Source organism: Blennius ocellaris (genome assembly GCF_963422515.1).
Source record: "Blennius ocellaris genome assembly, chromosome: 16".
Taxonomy (NCBI): domain Eukaryota; kingdom Metazoa; phylum Chordata; class Actinopteri; order Blenniiformes; family Blenniidae; genus Blennius; species Blennius ocellaris.
In genome coordinates this window covers 958,388-975,887 of record NC_137665.1, presented here as the reverse complement: position 1 = coordinate 975,887, position 17,500 = coordinate 958,388, and the positions used below count along the sequence as shown (strand labels likewise).

The window sequence follows — 17,500 nt, the reverse complement described above, 5'->3', positions numbered from 1 at the left end:
AACGGGGTGACAGTCGGTGGTGTTTCATCGTTTTTCTATCCAAATACCAGCAAACATTAAATACATCTGCATGTCATCTCTGCATCCCCCTCTGTTAGTCTCCATCACTTCATTTCCATTTCCACAGTTTGTTCCTCAGTACTGAGGCGTTTGTTTGGTCACGACTGAAGCTAAACTCTCAGCAACGTCGTGAACTAACTCAGTGTTTTTCAACCTTTTTGAGCCAAGACACACTCTTTTGTTTGGAAAACTCTGGAGTCTCACCACCACCTGTAAATGTTAAAATGTTAAACTCTGTAGCCTCTATTAACAATATAAAGTCATTCTCGTCAAAGACATCAAAGTCATTGTCATCAAAGACATCAAAGTCATTCTCATCAAAGTTTGATCAACAGGAATCCAGTAAATCCAGAAAGCAAGGACTTTTTTTAATAGTGCCTCCCTCAGTGTGAAACCTGGACCTGATGGATGAAGAGCTGAGATCCTGGTTTTCAAAAACTTCTCCATCACTGTCACTGACACAGTACTTTGATACAAGATGGTAGCAGGAGGTGGAGATGAACCACACTGACGTCTGTCACTTTACGTTTCACCGGCAAAGTTCTGTGCTGCCCTCTAGTGGTGAAGAGTATTTATACAGGATTACTCTGCAACACACTGTCGCTGTGAGAGCAAAGGTTTTTTTTTTTGTAGAACAAAATGTGAAATGTGATCATTTCCCCCGGCTCAGCTGACGACCTGGAGGAAACACCAGAGGTTGAGAAACTCTGAACTAACAGACTCACAAACGTTCATGTGTCACTTCCACGTGAAGCTCCAGCCTGAATTAACGACACTAACACGCGTGTGGCTTCACTCATCTGCTAAATTGCACATTGATTTATCTGGAAAAATCCTGATTGCGGCGCTTGAGGCGAAGCGTCGCCTCGTCCATGTTTGCTTTGCGTCACGACAGACTGCTTGCGGGACGTTCTACCTGCATTACGGCTCATTGAGACCTGCTTCTCCTTTCTGCCCGTCCTGCACTTGTTCTTCACCACGACGTTCCCGGCCTGGCCGGAGCGTTTCCATCCAGTCACTTCTCCCCGTCTAACCCTTCTTTGTCTCCACATGACTAATTCCATTGTCCTTCCACTGTTTCTTCTCGCCCGGCAGACTTTGAGCCCGGGGACGGTAAGGAAAGACGCGACCACACATCTTGTTTGTGCTTTCTGTTTTTGTTTTGGGGGTTTTGTTTTCGTGTGTTTTTTTTTTTTTTAAATTCTCGGCTATCGAGCGGAAGCGTTTCCTCCCTGAAGCCCCGGGACGCTCTGGCGATAGACGGCACCGTGCTTTAACATGGCCGACTCCACCGCTCAGCAGGAAAGACTTCTGAGATGTTGAGGGTCAAAATAATAGTGATAAGAATCACTGCTGTAACTTTATACGGAGAAGAGATATGTGGTTTAAAAAAAAAAAGGTGTCCGGACAGAAAATAGAGAAGAGAAAATCAAAAGGGATGAAAACAATGCAAACACACAACTTAAAAGCAGCGGCGGTCGTCTGATCGGCCGTCAGATGAAACACGTCGACGGCAGAGTGAGTAAATAAAACACAAATGTAAGACAGAACAGTGAAACTTGTGACGGCGTCTTGCAGCACAAAGTCCTTCAAAGTGAGATTTGTTCCAGCGAAGCACCGAGTTTGAGTGTTTGGAAAGTGAAGCATTAAAAGTGAAATATCCTGCTTGTCTTTCTACGGGATATATATAAATATATATATATATATATATCTGTGTGTGTGTGTGTGTGTGTGAGGCATGTATTACTTTACACTCCTGCGGAAGGTTTGACAGTGTAATAATTATTATTCACATCCGTCGCAATGATTCTGCAATGGATTGAAGTAATACATGAGATTCAAGGAGTTTGAGATGTGGAGTTTGTCGTTCGGTGCTTCAGATGAGAAACTGACGAGACTCTGGAATTACTGCATTTACATTTATCACTGCAATTCTTTCCATAAGGTAACGTTTCCTGAATGTTCTGTCCCCGCTAATGTGTACAACGTGGCGCTTCTAATGACTGGGACTCATTTCGTCAGTATTTAGTGTTCATGTTGATGGAAAATACAGATTTAGACGAGCTCAGACTTCAGTCGTGTTTCACTTCAGTCCAGATGTTTCCTACAAACGAGCAATTTGTTTACTCAATTCCCGCAAAAAAACAGGTTAGGGTCAGCTGGACTGATTGATTGACCGTCAACCACCGACCAGACCAACCAACCAAGTGTATCATGTATCATCATCATGTATTGAAAATGTAAATCCTACAGAGAGAGAGAGAGAGAGAGAGAGAGAGGTTAAGTTCTACTTAACATTCTCACCCAAACCCTTTAAATCATCGTCAACATCTGAACTTGGATCCGTCCTCGGGGCACTTTTGATTAAAAGATCAAATTAACCCAGCCCATAAAAACAGAGAGAGAGGAGGAGGAGGAGGAGGAGGAGGAGGAGGAGGTGCCGACAGCGAAGCTCTCTGGATTTATGGAGGCGCATGACCTTACTTGACCTCTGACCCTGGATCCATTCTCTCAGCAACCGGTCCAATGGATGATCGCCCGGGGCTTCACTCACTCTGTGTCTGCTGGTCCAATGACAATTCATCTTTTTCTCTCTTTTAGCATTCAACATTCATTACGTCGCTTTACGTTATGTCAGACACGCGATCTACACTTTTCTCGTCCTGCTTTGATTTTGAAGTCGTCGACCCTGTTTAAAGTGACAATTCACAATTTGTGCATTTCAGTTCACACGGCACCATTTTGAAAGCCGTTTACACGGAAACAGCAGAAACCCAGAAAACTAATGGATTTTTATTACGGACATGTATAAAAGAAAAAAGTTGTAGCAATGCATTGTCCCTGTCAAATAAATAAAATACAATGAATATATAGAAATGTAATACATAATAACATGTAGCTGTTTGTGCATACAAAAGAAAGAAAAAGTGAAAAATAAATAAATATATAACAAAACACGGCACATTGTTCAAAAAAGCAGTGGGAAGAAGAACAAAACGTTATTTTTACCTATTCTTTAGTTTGTACACAGATATCATAATTACATAATACAGCTGTATAAATATATACCATATATACATTTCATACATATCTATATAAATATATAATTACAAAAACAAAAATATACTACATACATAGCCTTATATATATAAAATAACTATCCCTTTAAATAAGTATATGCCATCTTCTTAGTTACAATCAACACTGGTCTCTGAGGAGCCGACCAGCAGCGCCCTCTAGTGGCCCGGCAGGCTAACTACACAGTTTCCAGTGTTTCTGCCGTCGCCGTGTAAACACAAGACTTTTCCGCAAAGTTGATGCGTTTTTCGTTATTTTTTCAAGCCGTAGAAGACGTCAGTTATTAACGGCAGTTTTATAAAAAAATTTTTACGTTCTTCAAGGTGTTTTATTGTGGCGGGTGCGAGCTTGTCGTTGCGACGTCAGCTGAAGTCGGGTTGTCATTGGGCCAATTAACACTTGTGTTTAACAGTCGAGTTACTGTACAGACTGACGTGTCCCTCGCTCTCTTTCTCTCTTTTTATTTCACCCCCTTCCTCCTCCCCTCCTCCCCTCCTCCCCCCACCCCTCCTTTACTACGCAGAGTTCTTTCCCGACGGTAAGAGGAATGAATACGCCGTCGACTGACAAGCAAACACGTCGCCAAGTTGCGTCAATTTACTTTCGACAGAAACAAGTAGAAAAAAGAAGGAGCTCATTTTTCCCCCCCGAGAAAAAACAACACGACTCCTGGTGTTCGGTCGGGGGGGGGGGGGGGGTGATTGCAGGGAGTCGCCCTGATGGGACGTCTTCAAAGGAGTTTCTTGATTCCCCCCCGCGGGCCAGCTTGATGGGGGGGTAACAGGGGGGGGGGGGGGGTCGTCTCCTTGGTCGCCTGTCATTCGTTAGACGGTCCCAAATGGGTTCTGCGGCAGAACGGCGAAGGCGTAAGGCGCTGACTGGGTTTGCCTCACAGAGAGGAGGTTTCATTACAAAATAAAAGGGCTGAGCTCAGAGTCAGTTTAGGTTCCAGTTCGGTTCCTGGTAATCTCAGACTCGGCAGAGAACAAGGCGGTTTGCTTGGTCCCAGTCTCAGATCTGTGTCCTGACCTTCGTCTTCCTCTTTTGACGTGTACCTCTTGTCGTCCCTCCACCAAGAGCACGCCGGGGGGGACGGCCCCCAGCCCACCGAGGGGGCCGGCATCTTCGTGCTCAAGCCTGAAAGCGCCACAGCAACAAAAGGTCTGGTTCAAAAAAAAAAAAAAAAAAAAAAGACCCCGCTGGGTTTTGTCCAAAGTTCAGAAGACGGCACTTAATGGCAGATCTCAGCCGGTTCGTCTGTTTTAATTCGTCGTCCCGTCTCGTCTCCGCAGGGAAGGACATCACCTTCGTGGCCAAAGTCGACGCGTCGAACCTCCCGAGGAAGCCGGTCATGAAGTGGCTGAAGGGGAAGTGGTTGGACCTGATGAGCAAAGCCGGGAAGCACATGAAGTTCAAAGAGACGTACGACCGGAACACCAAGGTACCACTAACTCTGCCCGACATCCCTCCACCTGCTGGACCAGGTGTAGTTTGTGTTTGTTTTACAAAAACCTCCAGAAGGTCGCGGTTTCAGGGCCTCCGAGCGCTGCGGTCATGTAAACAGACTCCGGACAAAAACGTATAAAAGAGACGATGATCAAGGAAAGTCAATGTGGAACGTCGTCACCAACAAGACATGGCCTGATCCCAATTTGACACGCTGTCCCTTTAAGGTCATGAGCTTCTCCTTTCCTATTGCAACTCTTTATCCCGGGTTAGTTTTTCGTACTCCGACCAAGATCCACTCCCCGCCGTCTCTTGACCACCGAACAGTTTGAGGACATATTAAGACATCGGCGGTCACCGATCAGTACAACTGTGGGGAGAAAGTCACAACAAAGATTAGCGTTAAATAAAAGACCCTACGATGAGCCGGAATACACTTTGTTTTCCCAGCGGTGGGCTGTCGGGCTTCACTGCATCACCAGATAGGAATGTCTGCGTGCCTGAACGGCGCCTGATAAGACCCCCTTCCTTCAAATCAGACATCTGCAACATGCTTGGCAGCGTGTCGCTCCGGGATCTGGATCACAGATGGTTCCTCTGACCGTCGTCAGATCAAAACTTTAATTCCCGTCGAGGCGTCAGTGTCGTCCTGCTGCTGCAGGGCTCGTCCTCTCTATTACCTTTTGTAATGCGTACGCTGCCGACAGTGGGTTAGGGTTAGCTCGGATAGCTCGCGGCCTAGCATGCCCGTTAGCATGCTAACAAATATTGTCCGATTGAGCTGAAATCTGTTAGGTGGCCTAATGGGGGCGCTGCGGTCACGAATCACTAGCTAATTAGCTGGTTCTGATGCCGTTTTTTCAAAATAAAAGTCATTAAAAAATGTGTTGTTTTTTTTAAAACTTAAAAAATGATCAGTAACCGGTCCAGAGGATCGTGGCCACCCCGACGGGCTTGAGCGAGGTCCCGGCCAACGCTGCTTGCAGCTTTAATTATTATTATTATTGTTCACCTGTTGTCCAACGTCTCCCCAGCTTCATCCCTCCACTGGGATCACGTGAGTCTAAACTAGAAGGCATGCAGAGGAGGAGCTCGGGTTAATGGTCTCAGAGAACACTGCTTTGATGCCAACTGCCATCGTCGTCGGCAGGGATATAAATAATGTAAAGTGGATAGTTGAATAGGTGGCGTGAGAGTCGTTTGCCACTGAATTCCCACCTGCTGGTCGCAGCCAAATGTACTTTAAAAGCCTGCAGCGTGTCGGACCGGTGAAATAGTTCCATACTGGTCTTTAGATTTAAACTTGGGTATTAGTCTTTGTTGTGGCGCCGAGAATACGTCAGGAAAAGGTTAAAAACTCAACATCTATTCCCAAAAAGTGTTGCAGTATGTATGTTTTTATAAACTGTCCCTGAAGCGAGTTTATCACCAACAAGGTTTGTCACCAGTACAAGTACGAGTTCTGCAGTCCTGATGTCAGTGCAGCTCCGCCTGCCGGTGGTCATAATGTTATGGCTGGTGGCTACATCGAAAATCTATCGTCGTCGTGGCGTCAATATGCAAAATATTCGGAAACTCAACTGATTTAAAAAAAAAAAACTATTGAAATGCTTTCATGTTCTGCACATTTACATCGAATCTGGACTAATTGGCCATATTTATCTAATTAAACGATCGTCTGCAGGGACGTGTGATTGTTTCCTGATACGTTTGATCTTTATAAATGTTTTGTCTGATTTTAAAACGTTTTGACAATTGCATTGTGGCGGGGGTCGATTAGTGCCAGTTTTTTAAATGATTTTTTTTTACTGAAATAAGTGGTTCAATCTATTTAAACGGCCTTTTCATGAGTCTGAAGGTGTCGATGTGTTCTGTGTGTGTGTGTGTGTGTGTGTGTGTGTGTGTGTGTGTGTGTGTGTGTGTGTGTGTGTGTGTGTGTGTGTGTGTGTGTGTGTGTGTGTGTGTGTGTGTGTGTGTGTGTGTGTGTGTGTGTGTGTGTGTGTGTGTGTGTGTGTGCTCTCTCCCCGTCAGATCTACACTTACGAGATGCACATCGTCAAGGTGGCGGACGGCGACGCCGGCGGCTACCGCTGCGAGGTCACCTCCAAAGACAAGGTCGACAGCTGCGCCTTCAACATCAAGGTGGAGGGTGGGTGGAGCTCCGCCGTTTCCCGTCCGGCGTCCCGCCGTCGCCACGCCAACGACAACTCACACATTAGGCGCCATCATTCAGTGGCCCAGCGGGGGGGGTCGTCACCCAGTGGAGGGGGTCGTCACCCAGCGGCCCTTCTCCCGCTTCGGCCCGCCGTGTAACGGAGGAACCCCGCTGACCTCTGACCTTTTTCTTTGTCTGCGTCCAGTTGACCTCTGACCTATTTCTTTGTCTGCCTCTAGTTGACCTCTGACCTTCTTTGTCTGCCTCTAGTTGACCTCTGACCTCTGACCTTCTTCTTTGTCTGCCTCCAGTTGACCTCTGCCCTTCTGCTTTGTCTGCCTCCAGTTGACCTCTGACCTTTTTCTTTGTCTGCCTCTAGTTGACCTCTGACCTCTGACCTTCTTCTTTCTCTGCTTCCAGTTGACCTCTGACCTTCTTTGTCTGTTTCCAGTTGACCTCTGACCTTCTTCTTTGTCTGCCTCCAGTTGACCTCTGACCTTCTTTGTCTGTTTCCAGTTGACCTCTGACCTTCTGCTTTGTCTGCCTCCAGTTGACCTCTGACCTTTTTCTTTGTCTGCCTCCAGTTGACCTCTGACCTCTGACCTTCTTCTTTCTCTGCTTCCAGCTGCACAGGACGGATCGAAGGAAAATATCATGGAGTCCTTTAAGAGATCGTGAGTGTTGGTGTTGGTTCTGATCCACGATGTGCTGGATCCTCTGGCAGTCTGTCTGTCCCTCCTCCCTCCCTCCCTCCCTCCCTCCATCCCTCCTCCCTCCATCCCTCCCTCCCTCCCTCCATCCCTCCCTCCATCCCTCCCTCCCTCCCTCCCTCCCTCCCTCCCTCCTCCCTCCTCCCTCCCTCCCTCCCTCCCTCCTCCCTCCCTCCTCCCTCCCTCCCTCCACCCACCTGTGTTTTTGGTATTTTGCTTCACCTCGTCGCTCACATGTTCCGATTCTCGTGTTTATTTCACTCACAGTCTCTCAAGTCTCTGTTAATCCAGTACCGGGGAGAAAAAGTAACTTATTTTTCAACCAGTAGTGGCCTAACTTTACTAGTTACTAGAGAAAGTAATTAGTTAGAAGTTAACGTAACTTTTTTGTTCCTTTTTGCCAGTTTGACCCCGATAGTTTAGGAAGATGCTCTATAATCTGGAGTTAGAGGAGGAAGATGCTCTATAATCAGGATTAGAGGAGGAAGATGCTCTGTAATCTGATGTTAGAGGAGGAAGAGGCTCTATAGTCTGGATTAGAGGAGGAAGATGCTCTATAATCTGGATTAGAGGAGGAAGTGTTTTCGTGTCAAGAGACTTTTCCAAATTAGAAACCTACTGGTTGAAGCTTCTCGTGTAATGAAATGTAATTTTTCGTGCTTCACGTCAGATAATGTCTCCAGACAACCGTCAGCTGTTGTCGTCTCTCTACAGTCTCTCTACAGTCTCTCTGGTCACAGCCAGTGTGACGTAGAGACGCTTTTCTTCTGGTTCAACTCGTGTTGTCGAAAAGTTCCGCCGTGTTAAAAAAACAACACAAAACAAAACGTACGTTTTCTTACAGCGGAGAAGGAGATGAAGACGCCGGCGAGCTGGACTTCAGTGTGCTGCTCAAGAAAAGGTGAGGGCGTCTCCTCCTCCTCCTCCTCCTCTCCTGCTCCTCCTCCTCCTCTTCCACCTCCTCCTCCTCCTCCTCCTCCTCCTCCTCCTCTTCCACCTCCTCCCCTCCTCTTCCTCCACCTCCCCCTCCTCTTCCACCTCCTCCTCCCCTCCTCCTCCTCCTCTTCCACCTCCTCCTCCTCTCCTCCTCTCCTCCTCCTCTTCCTCCTCCTCCTCCACCTCTCCCTCCTCGTCTCCCACCTCCTCCTCCCCTCCTCCTCCTCTTCCTCTTCCTACACCTCCTCCTCCCCCTCCTCCTCCTCCTCCTCTTCCACCTCCTCCTCCTCTCCTCTTCCTCCCCCTCCCTCTTCCTCCTCTTCCCCCTCCTCTTCCTCCTCCTCCTCCTCCTCCTCTTCCACCTCCTCCTCTTCCTCCACCTCCCCCTCCTCTTCCACCTCCTCCTCCCCTCCTCCTCCTCCTCTTCCACCTCCTCCTCCTCTCCTCCTCTCCTCCTCCTCTTCCTCCTCCTCCTCCACCTCTCCCTCCTCGTCTCCCACCTCCTCCTCCCCTCCTCCTCCTCTTCCTCTTCCTACACCTCCTCCTCCCCCTCCTCCTCCTCCTCCTCCTCTTCCACCTCCTCCTCCTCTCCTCTTCCTCCCCCTCCCTCTTCCTCCTCTTCCCCCTCCTCTTCCTCCTCCTCCTCCTCCTCCTCTTCCACCTCCTCCTCCCCTCCTCCTCCTCCTCTTCCACCTCCTCCTCCTCTCCTCCTCTCCTCCTCCTCCTCCACCTCTCCCTCCTCGTCTCCCACCTCCTCCTCCTCCTCCTCCTCCTCTTCCACCTCCTCCTCCTCCTCCTCCCCCACCTCCTCCTCATCCCCTCCCTCCACCCCTCAGGGAGAGGAAAGAGGAGGCGCCGAAGGAGGAGGTGGACGTGTGGGAGATCCTGAAGAAGGCCAAGCCGTGTGACTACGAGAAGATCGCCTTCCAGTACGGCATCACGGACCTGAGGGGGATGCTGAAGAGGCTGAAGAAGATGAAGTTCGTGCCGAAGAAGAGCGACGGTGAGTCGCTGACGGAGCAGGAAGTGCTTTGACCTGACGGGTGGAGGGAGTGTTGACACCCCTCTCTCTCTCTCTCTCTCTCTCTCTCTCTCTCTCCCGCCAGCCTTCGTGAAGAAGCTGGAGTCGGCGTACTCGGTGGACAAAGGCAAGAGGATCCAGATGGCCGTGGAGATCGCCGACCCCGACGCTCATCTCAAATGGTTCAAGAACGGACAGGAAATCAAGCCGTCGGCTAAGTGAGTCAGTGTGTGTGTGTGTGTGTGTGTGTGTGTGTGTGTGTGTGTGTGTGTGTGTAATTGGCCGTAATGCTGATGGAGCCGCTCGCTGTGATAATCGCTGTCACTTAACGAGGCGGCGCTCCAGAGGCCGGCTGGAACAAACGTGAAAAGGTACTTAAGATAAAGTGACCACAGACGTGTTCTGGAGACGATTCCAGGGATCGGGAGTCACGGGCCACTCCAGGTTTTCCACTGATTTATGCTCATTTAGATCAGTGTTTTTCACCACACTGGTGTTTCCTCCACATCGTCAGCTCCACATTATTTAAAAAAAAAAAACCTTTGCTCTCACAGCGACAGTGTGTTGCAGAGTTATCATGTATAAATACTCTTCACCACTAGAGGGCAGCACAGAACTTTGCCGGTGAAATGTAAAGTGACAGACGTCAGTCAAAGACAAAAGTGTCTCGGCTCAGAAAAGGTTGAAAAACACTGGTTTAGGGTCTCGCCTGATGGGTTTTTTTTTTTTGATGCAGGTGTTTTAGTGACTATTTAGTGTAAACATTTTAAAGGTTTTTCTTTTTGCAGCGCAGAGTTTAACTGTTGAAAATGTCTTACATTTTGATAAAAATCCAACGGAAAATGTTGCATTATGGGTGTTTTTACAAACTCGGGTCACTCGTTTTAGTACGTCTAGTTTAGTAAAACTTCCAGGTACGTCTGTAGTTTAGTAAAACTTCCAGGTACGTCTGTAGTTTAGTAAAACTTCCAGGTACGTCTGTAGTTTAGTAAAACTTCCAGGTACGTCTGTAGTTTAGTAAAACATCCAGGTACGTCTGTAGTTTAGTACAACTTCCAGGTACGTCTGTAGTTTAGTAAAACTTCCAGGTACGTCTGTAGTTTAGTAAAACTTCCAGGTACGTCTGTAGTTTAGTAAAACTTCCAGGTACGTCTGTAGTTTAATAAAACTTCTAGGTACGTCTGTAGTTTAGTAAAACTTCCAGGTACGTCTGTAGTTTAGTAAAACTTCCAGGTACGTCTGTAGTTTAGTAAAACTTCCAGGTACGTCTGTAGTTTAGTAAAACATCCAGGTACGTCTGTAGTTTAGTACAACTTCCAGGTACGTCTGTAGTTTAGTAAAACTTCCAGGTACGTCTGTAGTTTAGTAAAACTTCCAGGTACGTCTGTAGTTTAGTAAAACTTCCAGGTATGTCTGTAGTTTAGTAAAACTTCCAGGTACGTCTGTAGTTTAGTAAAACTTCCAGGTATGTCTGTAGTTTAGTAAAACTTCCAGGTACGTCTGTAATTTAGTAAAACTTCCAGGTACGTCTGTAGTTTAGTAAAACATCCAGGTACGTCTGTAGTTTAGTCAAACTTCCAGGTACGTCTGTAGTTTAGTCAAACTTCCAGGTACGTCTGTAGTTTAGTAAAACTTCCAGGTACGTCTGTAGTTTAGTAAAACTTCCAGGTACGTCTGTAGTTTAGTAAAACTTCCAGGTACGTCTGTAGTTTAGTAAAACTTCCAGGTACGTCTGTAGTTTAGTAAAACTTCCAGGTACGTCTGTAGTTTAGTAAAACTTCCAGGTACGTCTGTAGTTTAGTAAAACTTCCAGGTACGTCTGTAGTTTAGTAAAACTTCCAGGTACGTCTGTAGTTTAGTAAAACATCCAGGTACGTCTGTAGTTTAGTAAAACATCCAGGTACGTCTGTAGTTTAGTAAAACTTCCAGGTACGTCTGTAGTTTAGTAAAACATCCAGGTACGTCTGTAGTTTAGTAAAACTTCCAGGTACGTCTGTAGTTTAGTAAAACTTCCAGGTACGTCTGTAGTTTAGTAAAACTTCCAGGTACGTCTGTAGTTTAATAAAACTTCTAGGTACGTCTGTAGTTTAGTAAAACTTCCAGGTACGTCTGTAGTTTAGTAAAACTTCCAGGTACGTCTGTAGTTTAGTAAAACTTCCAGGTACGTCTGTAGTTTAGTAAAACTTCCAGGTACGTCTGTAGTTTAGTAAAACTTCCAGGTACGTCTGTAGTTTAGTAAAACTTCCAGGTACGTCTGTAGTTTAGTAAAACATCCAGGTACGTCTGTAGTTTAGTAAAACTTCCAGGTACGTCTGTAGTTTAGTAAAACTTCCAGGTACGTCTGTAGTTTAGTAAAACTTCCAGGTACGTCTGTAGTTTAGTAAAACATCCAGGTACGTCTGTAGTTTAGTACAACTTCCAGGTACGTCTGTAGTTTAGTAAAACTTCCAGGTACGTCTGTAGTTTAGTAAAACTTCCAGGTACGTCTGTAGTTTAGTAAAACTTCCAGGTATGTCTGTAGTTTAGTAAAACTTCCAGGTACGTCTGTAGTTTAGTAAAACTTCCAGGTATGTCTGTAGTTTAGTAAAACTTCCAGGTACGTCTGTAATTTAGTAAAACTTCCAGGTACGTCTGTAGTTTAGTAAAACATCCAGGTACGTCTGTAGTTTAGTCAAACTTCCAGGTACGTCTGTAGTTTAGTCAAACTTCCAGGTACGTCTGTAGTTTAGTAAAACTTCCAGGTACGTCTGTAGTTTAGTAAAACTTCCAGGTACGTCTGTAGTTTAGTAAAACTTCCAGGTACGTCTGTAGTTTAGTAAAACTTCCAGGTACGTCTGTAGTTTAGTAAAACTTCCAGGTACGTCTGTAGTTTAGTAAAACTTCCAGGTACGTCTGTAGTTTAGTAAAACTTCCAGGTACGTCTGTAGTTTAGTAAAACTTCCAGGTACGTCTGTAGTTTAGTAAAACATCCAGGTACGTCTGTAGTTTAGTAAAACTTCCAGGTACGTCTGTAGTTTAGTAAAACTTCCAGCTACGTCTGTAGTTTAGTAAAACTTCCAGCTACGTCTGTAGTTTAGTAAAACTTCCAGGTACGTCTGTAGTTTAGTAAAACTTCCAGGTACGTCTGTAATTTAGGAAAACTTCCAGGTACGTCTGTAGTTTAGTAAAACTTCCAGGTACGTCTGTAATTTAGGAAAACTTCCAGGTACGTCTGTAGTTTAGTAAAACTTCCAGGTACGTCTGTAGTTTAGTAAAATTCCAGGTACGTCTGTAGTTTAGTAAAACTTCCAGGTACGTCTGTAGTTTAGTAAAACTTCCAGGTACGTCTGTAATTTAGTAAAACATCCAGGTACGTCTGTAGTTTAGTAAAACTTCCAGGTACGTCTGTAGTTTAGTAAAACTTCCAGGTACGTCTGTAATTTAGGAAAACTTCCAGGTACGTCTGTAGTTTAGGAAAACTTCCAGGTACGTCTGTAGTTTAGGAAAACTTCCAGGTACGTCTGTAGTTTAGTAAAACTTCCAGGTACGTCTGTAATTTAGTAAAACATCCAGGTACGTCTGTAGTTTAGTAAAACTTCCAGGTACGTCTGTAGTTTAGTAAAACTTCCAGGTACGTCTGTAATTTAGGAAAACTTCCAGGTACGTCTGTAGTTTAGGAAAACTTCCAGGTACGTCTGTAGTTTAGGAAAACTTCCAGGTACGTCTGTAGTTTAGTAAAACTTCCAGGTACGTCTGTAGTTTAGTAAAACTTCCAGGTACGTCTGTAGTTTAGTAAAACTTCCAGGTACGTCTGTAGTTTAGTAAAACTTCCAGGTACGTCTGTAGTTTAGTAAAACATCCAGGTACGTCTGTAGTTTAGTAAAACTTCCAGGTACGTCTGTAGTTTAGTAAAACTTCCAGGTACGTCTGTAGTTTAGTAAAACTTCCAGCTACGTCTGTAGTTTAGTAAAACTTCCAGGTACGTCTGTAGTTTAGTAAAACTTCCAGGTACGTCTGTAATTTAGGAAAACTTCCAGGTACGTCTGTAGTTTAGGAAAACTTCCAGGTACGTCTGTAGTTTAGTAAAATTCCAGGTACGTCTGTAGTTTAGTAAAACTTCCAGGTACGTCTGTAGTTTAGTAAAACTTCCAGGTACGTCTGTAGTTTAGTAAAACTTCCAGGTACGTCTGTAATTTAGTAAAACATCCAGGTACGTCTGTAGTTTAGTAAAACTTCCAGGTACGTCTGTAGTTTAGTAAAACTTCCAGGTACGTCTGTAATTTAGGAAAACTTCCAGGTACGTCTGTAGTTTAGGAAAACTTCCAGGTACGTCTGTAGTTTAGTAAAACTTCCAGGTACGTCTGTAGTTTAGTAAAACTTCCAGGTACGTCTGTAGTTTAGTAAAACTTCCAGGTACGTCTGTAGTTTAGTAAAACTTCCAGGTACGTCTGTAGTTTAGTAAAACATCCAGGTACGTCTGTAGTTTAGTAAAACTTCCAGGTACGTCTGTAGTTTAGTAAAACTTCCAGGTACGTCTGTAGTTTAGTAAAACATCCAGGTACGTCTGTAGTTTAGTAAAACTTCCAGGTACGTCTGTAGTTTAGTAAAACTTCCAGGTACGTCTGTAGTTTAGTAAAACTTCCAGGTACGTCTGTAATTTAGGAAAACTTCCAGGTACGTCTGTAGTTTAGGAAAACTTCCAGGTACGTCTGTAGTTTAGTAAAACTTCCAGGTACGTCTGTAGTTTAGGAAAACTTCCAGGTACGTCTGCAGTTTAGTAAAACTTCCAGGTACGTCTGCAGTTTAGTAAAACATCCAGGTACGTCTGCAGTTTAGTAAAACTTCCAGGTACGTCTGTAGTTTAGTAAAACTTCCAGGTACGTCTGTAGTTTAGGAAAACTTCCAGGTACGTCTGTAGTTTAGGAAAACTTCCAGGTACGTCTGTAGTTTAGTAAAACTTCCAGGTACGTCTGTAGTTTAGTAAAACTTCCAGGTACGTCTGTAGTTTAGTAAAACTTCCAGGTACGTCTGTAGTTTAGTAAAACATCCAGGTACGTCTGTAGTTTAGTAAAACTTCCAGGTACGTCTGTAGTTTAGTAAAACTTCCAGGTACGTCTGTAGTTTAGTAAAACATCCAGGTACGTCTGTAGTTTAGTAAAACTTCCAGGTACGTCTGTAGTTTAGTAAAACTTCCAGGTACGTCTGTAGTTTAGTAAAACTTCCAGGTACGTCTGTAGTTTAGTAAAACTTCCAGGTACGTCTGTAGTTTAGTAAAACATCCAGGTACGTCTGTAGTTTAGTAAAACTTCCAGGTACGTCTGTAGTTTAGTAAAACTTCCAGGTACGTCTGTAGTTTAGTAAAACTTCCAGGTACGTCTGTAGTTTAGTAAAACTTCCAGGTACGTCTGTAGTTTAGTAAAACATCCAGGTACGTCTGTAGTTTAGTAAAACTTCCAGGTACGTCTGTAGTTTAGTCAAACTTCCAGGTACGTCTGTAGTTTAGTAAAACTTCCAGGTACGTCTGTAGTTTAGTCAAACTTCCAGGTACGTCTGTAGTTTAGTAAAACTTCCAGGTACGTCTGTAGTTTAGTAAAACTTCCAGGTACGTCAGTAGTTTCCTGCAGAAGCGAAGGTCTTTTCGAGACGTCTTTAACTACGACTGTCGTCTTCAGGTGTGTTGTGATTGTAGCTTGACGTGACTCTCTCTCTCTCTCTCTCTCTATCTCTCTCTCTCTCTCCCCCTCCCTCCCTCCCTCCCTCCCTCCCTCTCTCTCCAGGTATGTGTTTGAGAACTTTGGAAACAGACGAACTCTGACCATCAACAAGTGCAACCTGTCGGACGATGCGGAGTACGAGTGTGTGATCGGGGACGAGAAGTGCAACACGGAGCTTTGGGTCAAAGGTAGACGAGTCCTGCTCCTCTCCTTCTTCTCCTCCCCCCTTTCTTCCTTCTTCTCCTCCCCCCTTTCTTCCTTCTTCTCCTCCCCCCTTTCTTCCTTCTTCTCCTCCCCCCTTTCTTCTCTCTCTCCCTGCTCGGTTTAGCAGACGCAGCCTGGACAGCTCCGCTCCCTCGGCCTGCTTCACGTCGCGTCGCTTCTTTATTCCGGCGTTTCCATGGCGACACGTCTGTTGTCTGTTCACATTGAATTGTTTATTGTCACGTATCGTTGTTGTCAGGCTGTATGGATTCATATGTCAACACGTTTATTATAGATCTGAATCCTCTCTCAGGATACCTTTTTACTTTATTATTATTATTATTATTATTATTATTATTATTATTATTATTATTATTATTATTATTATTATTATTATTATTATTATCAGGGCATCAAATTAGGACTTTAGCATTCAGACCCGTAATATAGAGTTATAGTAGTAGTTTAATTGAAAATACTAAGTGGATTATAAAACAAGGCTGCATCATAATCACTTTTTGGGAAAAACTTTTGATTACTATATTATATTATATTATATTATATTATATTATATTATATTATATTATATTATATTATATTATATTATATTATATTATATTATATTATATTGTGGTATATTGTGGTATATTGTGGTATATTATAGTATATTATATTATTTTACATTATATTATATTATATTATATTATGTTATGTTATGTTATGTTATGTTATGTTATGTTATGTTATGTTATGTTATGTTATAGTATAGTATAGTATAGTATAGTATAGTATAGTATAGTATGTTGTGTTGTGTTGTGTTGTGTTGTGTTGTGTTGTGTTGTGTTGTGTTGTGTTGTGTTGTGTTGTGTTGTGTTGTGTTGTGTTGTGTTGTGTTGTGTTGTGTTGTGTTGTGTTGTGTTGTGTTGTGTTGTGTTGTGTTGTGGTGTGGTGTGGTATATTGTGGTATATTGTGGTATATTGTGGTATATTGTGGTATATTGTGGTATGTTATGTTATGTTATGTTATGTTATGTTATGTTATATTATATTATATTACACTATATTATATTATATTATATTGTGGTATATTATAGTATATTATTTTATATTATATTATATTATATTGTGGTATATTATAGTATATTATTTTATATTATATTATATTATATTATGTTATGTTATGTTATGTTATGTTATGTTATGTTATGTTATGTTATATTACACTATATTATATTATATTATATTACACTATATTATATTATATTATATTGTGGTATATTATAGTATATTATTTTATATTATATTATATGTGTTATATTATATTATATTATATTATATTATATTATATTATTAAATAAGGTGTATGTAATCAAACTAACTGCGTCAGGTCTGTCATGTCTCTTCACTGTTTGTTTTAATTGATGTAATTGGGTCTTCTGCTTCTATATTAATCTCTTAGCTCTGTGTGCCACCTGTATGTGTGTGTGTGTGTGTGCGTGTGTGTGTGTGTGTGTCATGTCTCTGCTTGCCAACACCTACATCAGTTGGTTGTGTGTGTGATTCCTGGCGACAGCAGTGAGGAGCTCAGCTCACGGCAGCCCGTCACATCCTGCAGTCACACTACTTTCAAAACACATAAAGTACTTCGGCAAAAAAAAAAAAAAAACCTGGGGCGTTTGGTTGGTTGCGCTCTGAAGTGACTCCCGGGGGAATCGTTGTGTTTCCACAAACGTGCCTTGGAGCTTGTAAATGATAGCATGTTAGCTGCATGCAGAAGTTGCATTCTGCGCTAAACGTTAGCTAAACAAGGTTCCGTTGGTCTGGAGGGTTTAAGTAAAGTTGCACCGAGGCCAATGAACGAAGTGTGTCAGGTCTGATACCGTCACCAGATAACATCTAACCTCATTTCCTGAGCTGCTTATCAGGAACATAACATAAATAGAACTGAAGATAACTGCAGTTTATGTACCGCGATGGTTCGAAGGAGAACTGAACTTCATTTACTTAGTTTAATGTACAACATCGCGACGGGACGTCGTTCGAATCGACAGAATTCTGACACTTTTGCAGGATTTTCTCCTAAAAAAAAGCAGATTTTTTTCACGTTCCATTAGCAAAGCCTTGCGTCCGTACTGCCGTCGTGCAGCCGTACAGTGCTACTGCCACTACGTGGCACCCGGGGCGGCGTGGAGCCGCG

The 17,500-nt window shown here is 43.7% G+C and overlaps 1 protein-coding gene across 1 annotated transcript in view; it reads left to right on the top strand.

The window, feature by feature from the left end:
- Window positions 1–17,500, top strand: part of LOC308141635 (myosin-binding protein C, fast-type-like) — a gene marked incomplete at its 3' end in the record, with an annotated part of 72,298 nt that overhangs the window by 33,606 nt on the left and 21,192 nt on the right. The window contains exons 4-13 of the mRNA XM_080511842.1: window positions 1,156–1,173; window positions 3,662–3,676; window positions 4,216–4,299; window positions 4,431–4,579; window positions 6,616–6,733; window positions 7,365–7,413; window positions 8,294–8,350; window positions 9,222–9,388; window positions 9,492–9,624; window positions 15,163–15,287. Of these exons, the coding sequence (XP_080367968.1) occupies window positions 1,156–1,173; window positions 3,662–3,676; window positions 4,216–4,299; window positions 4,431–4,579; window positions 6,616–6,733; window positions 7,365–7,413; window positions 8,294–8,350; window positions 9,222–9,388; window positions 9,492–9,624; window positions 15,163–15,287 (915 nt within the window). The remainder of the gene's footprint in view (window positions 1–1,155; window positions 1,174–3,661; window positions 3,677–4,215; window positions 4,300–4,430; window positions 4,580–6,615; window positions 6,734–7,364; window positions 7,414–8,293; window positions 8,351–9,221; window positions 9,389–9,491; window positions 9,625–15,162; window positions 15,288–17,500) is intronic.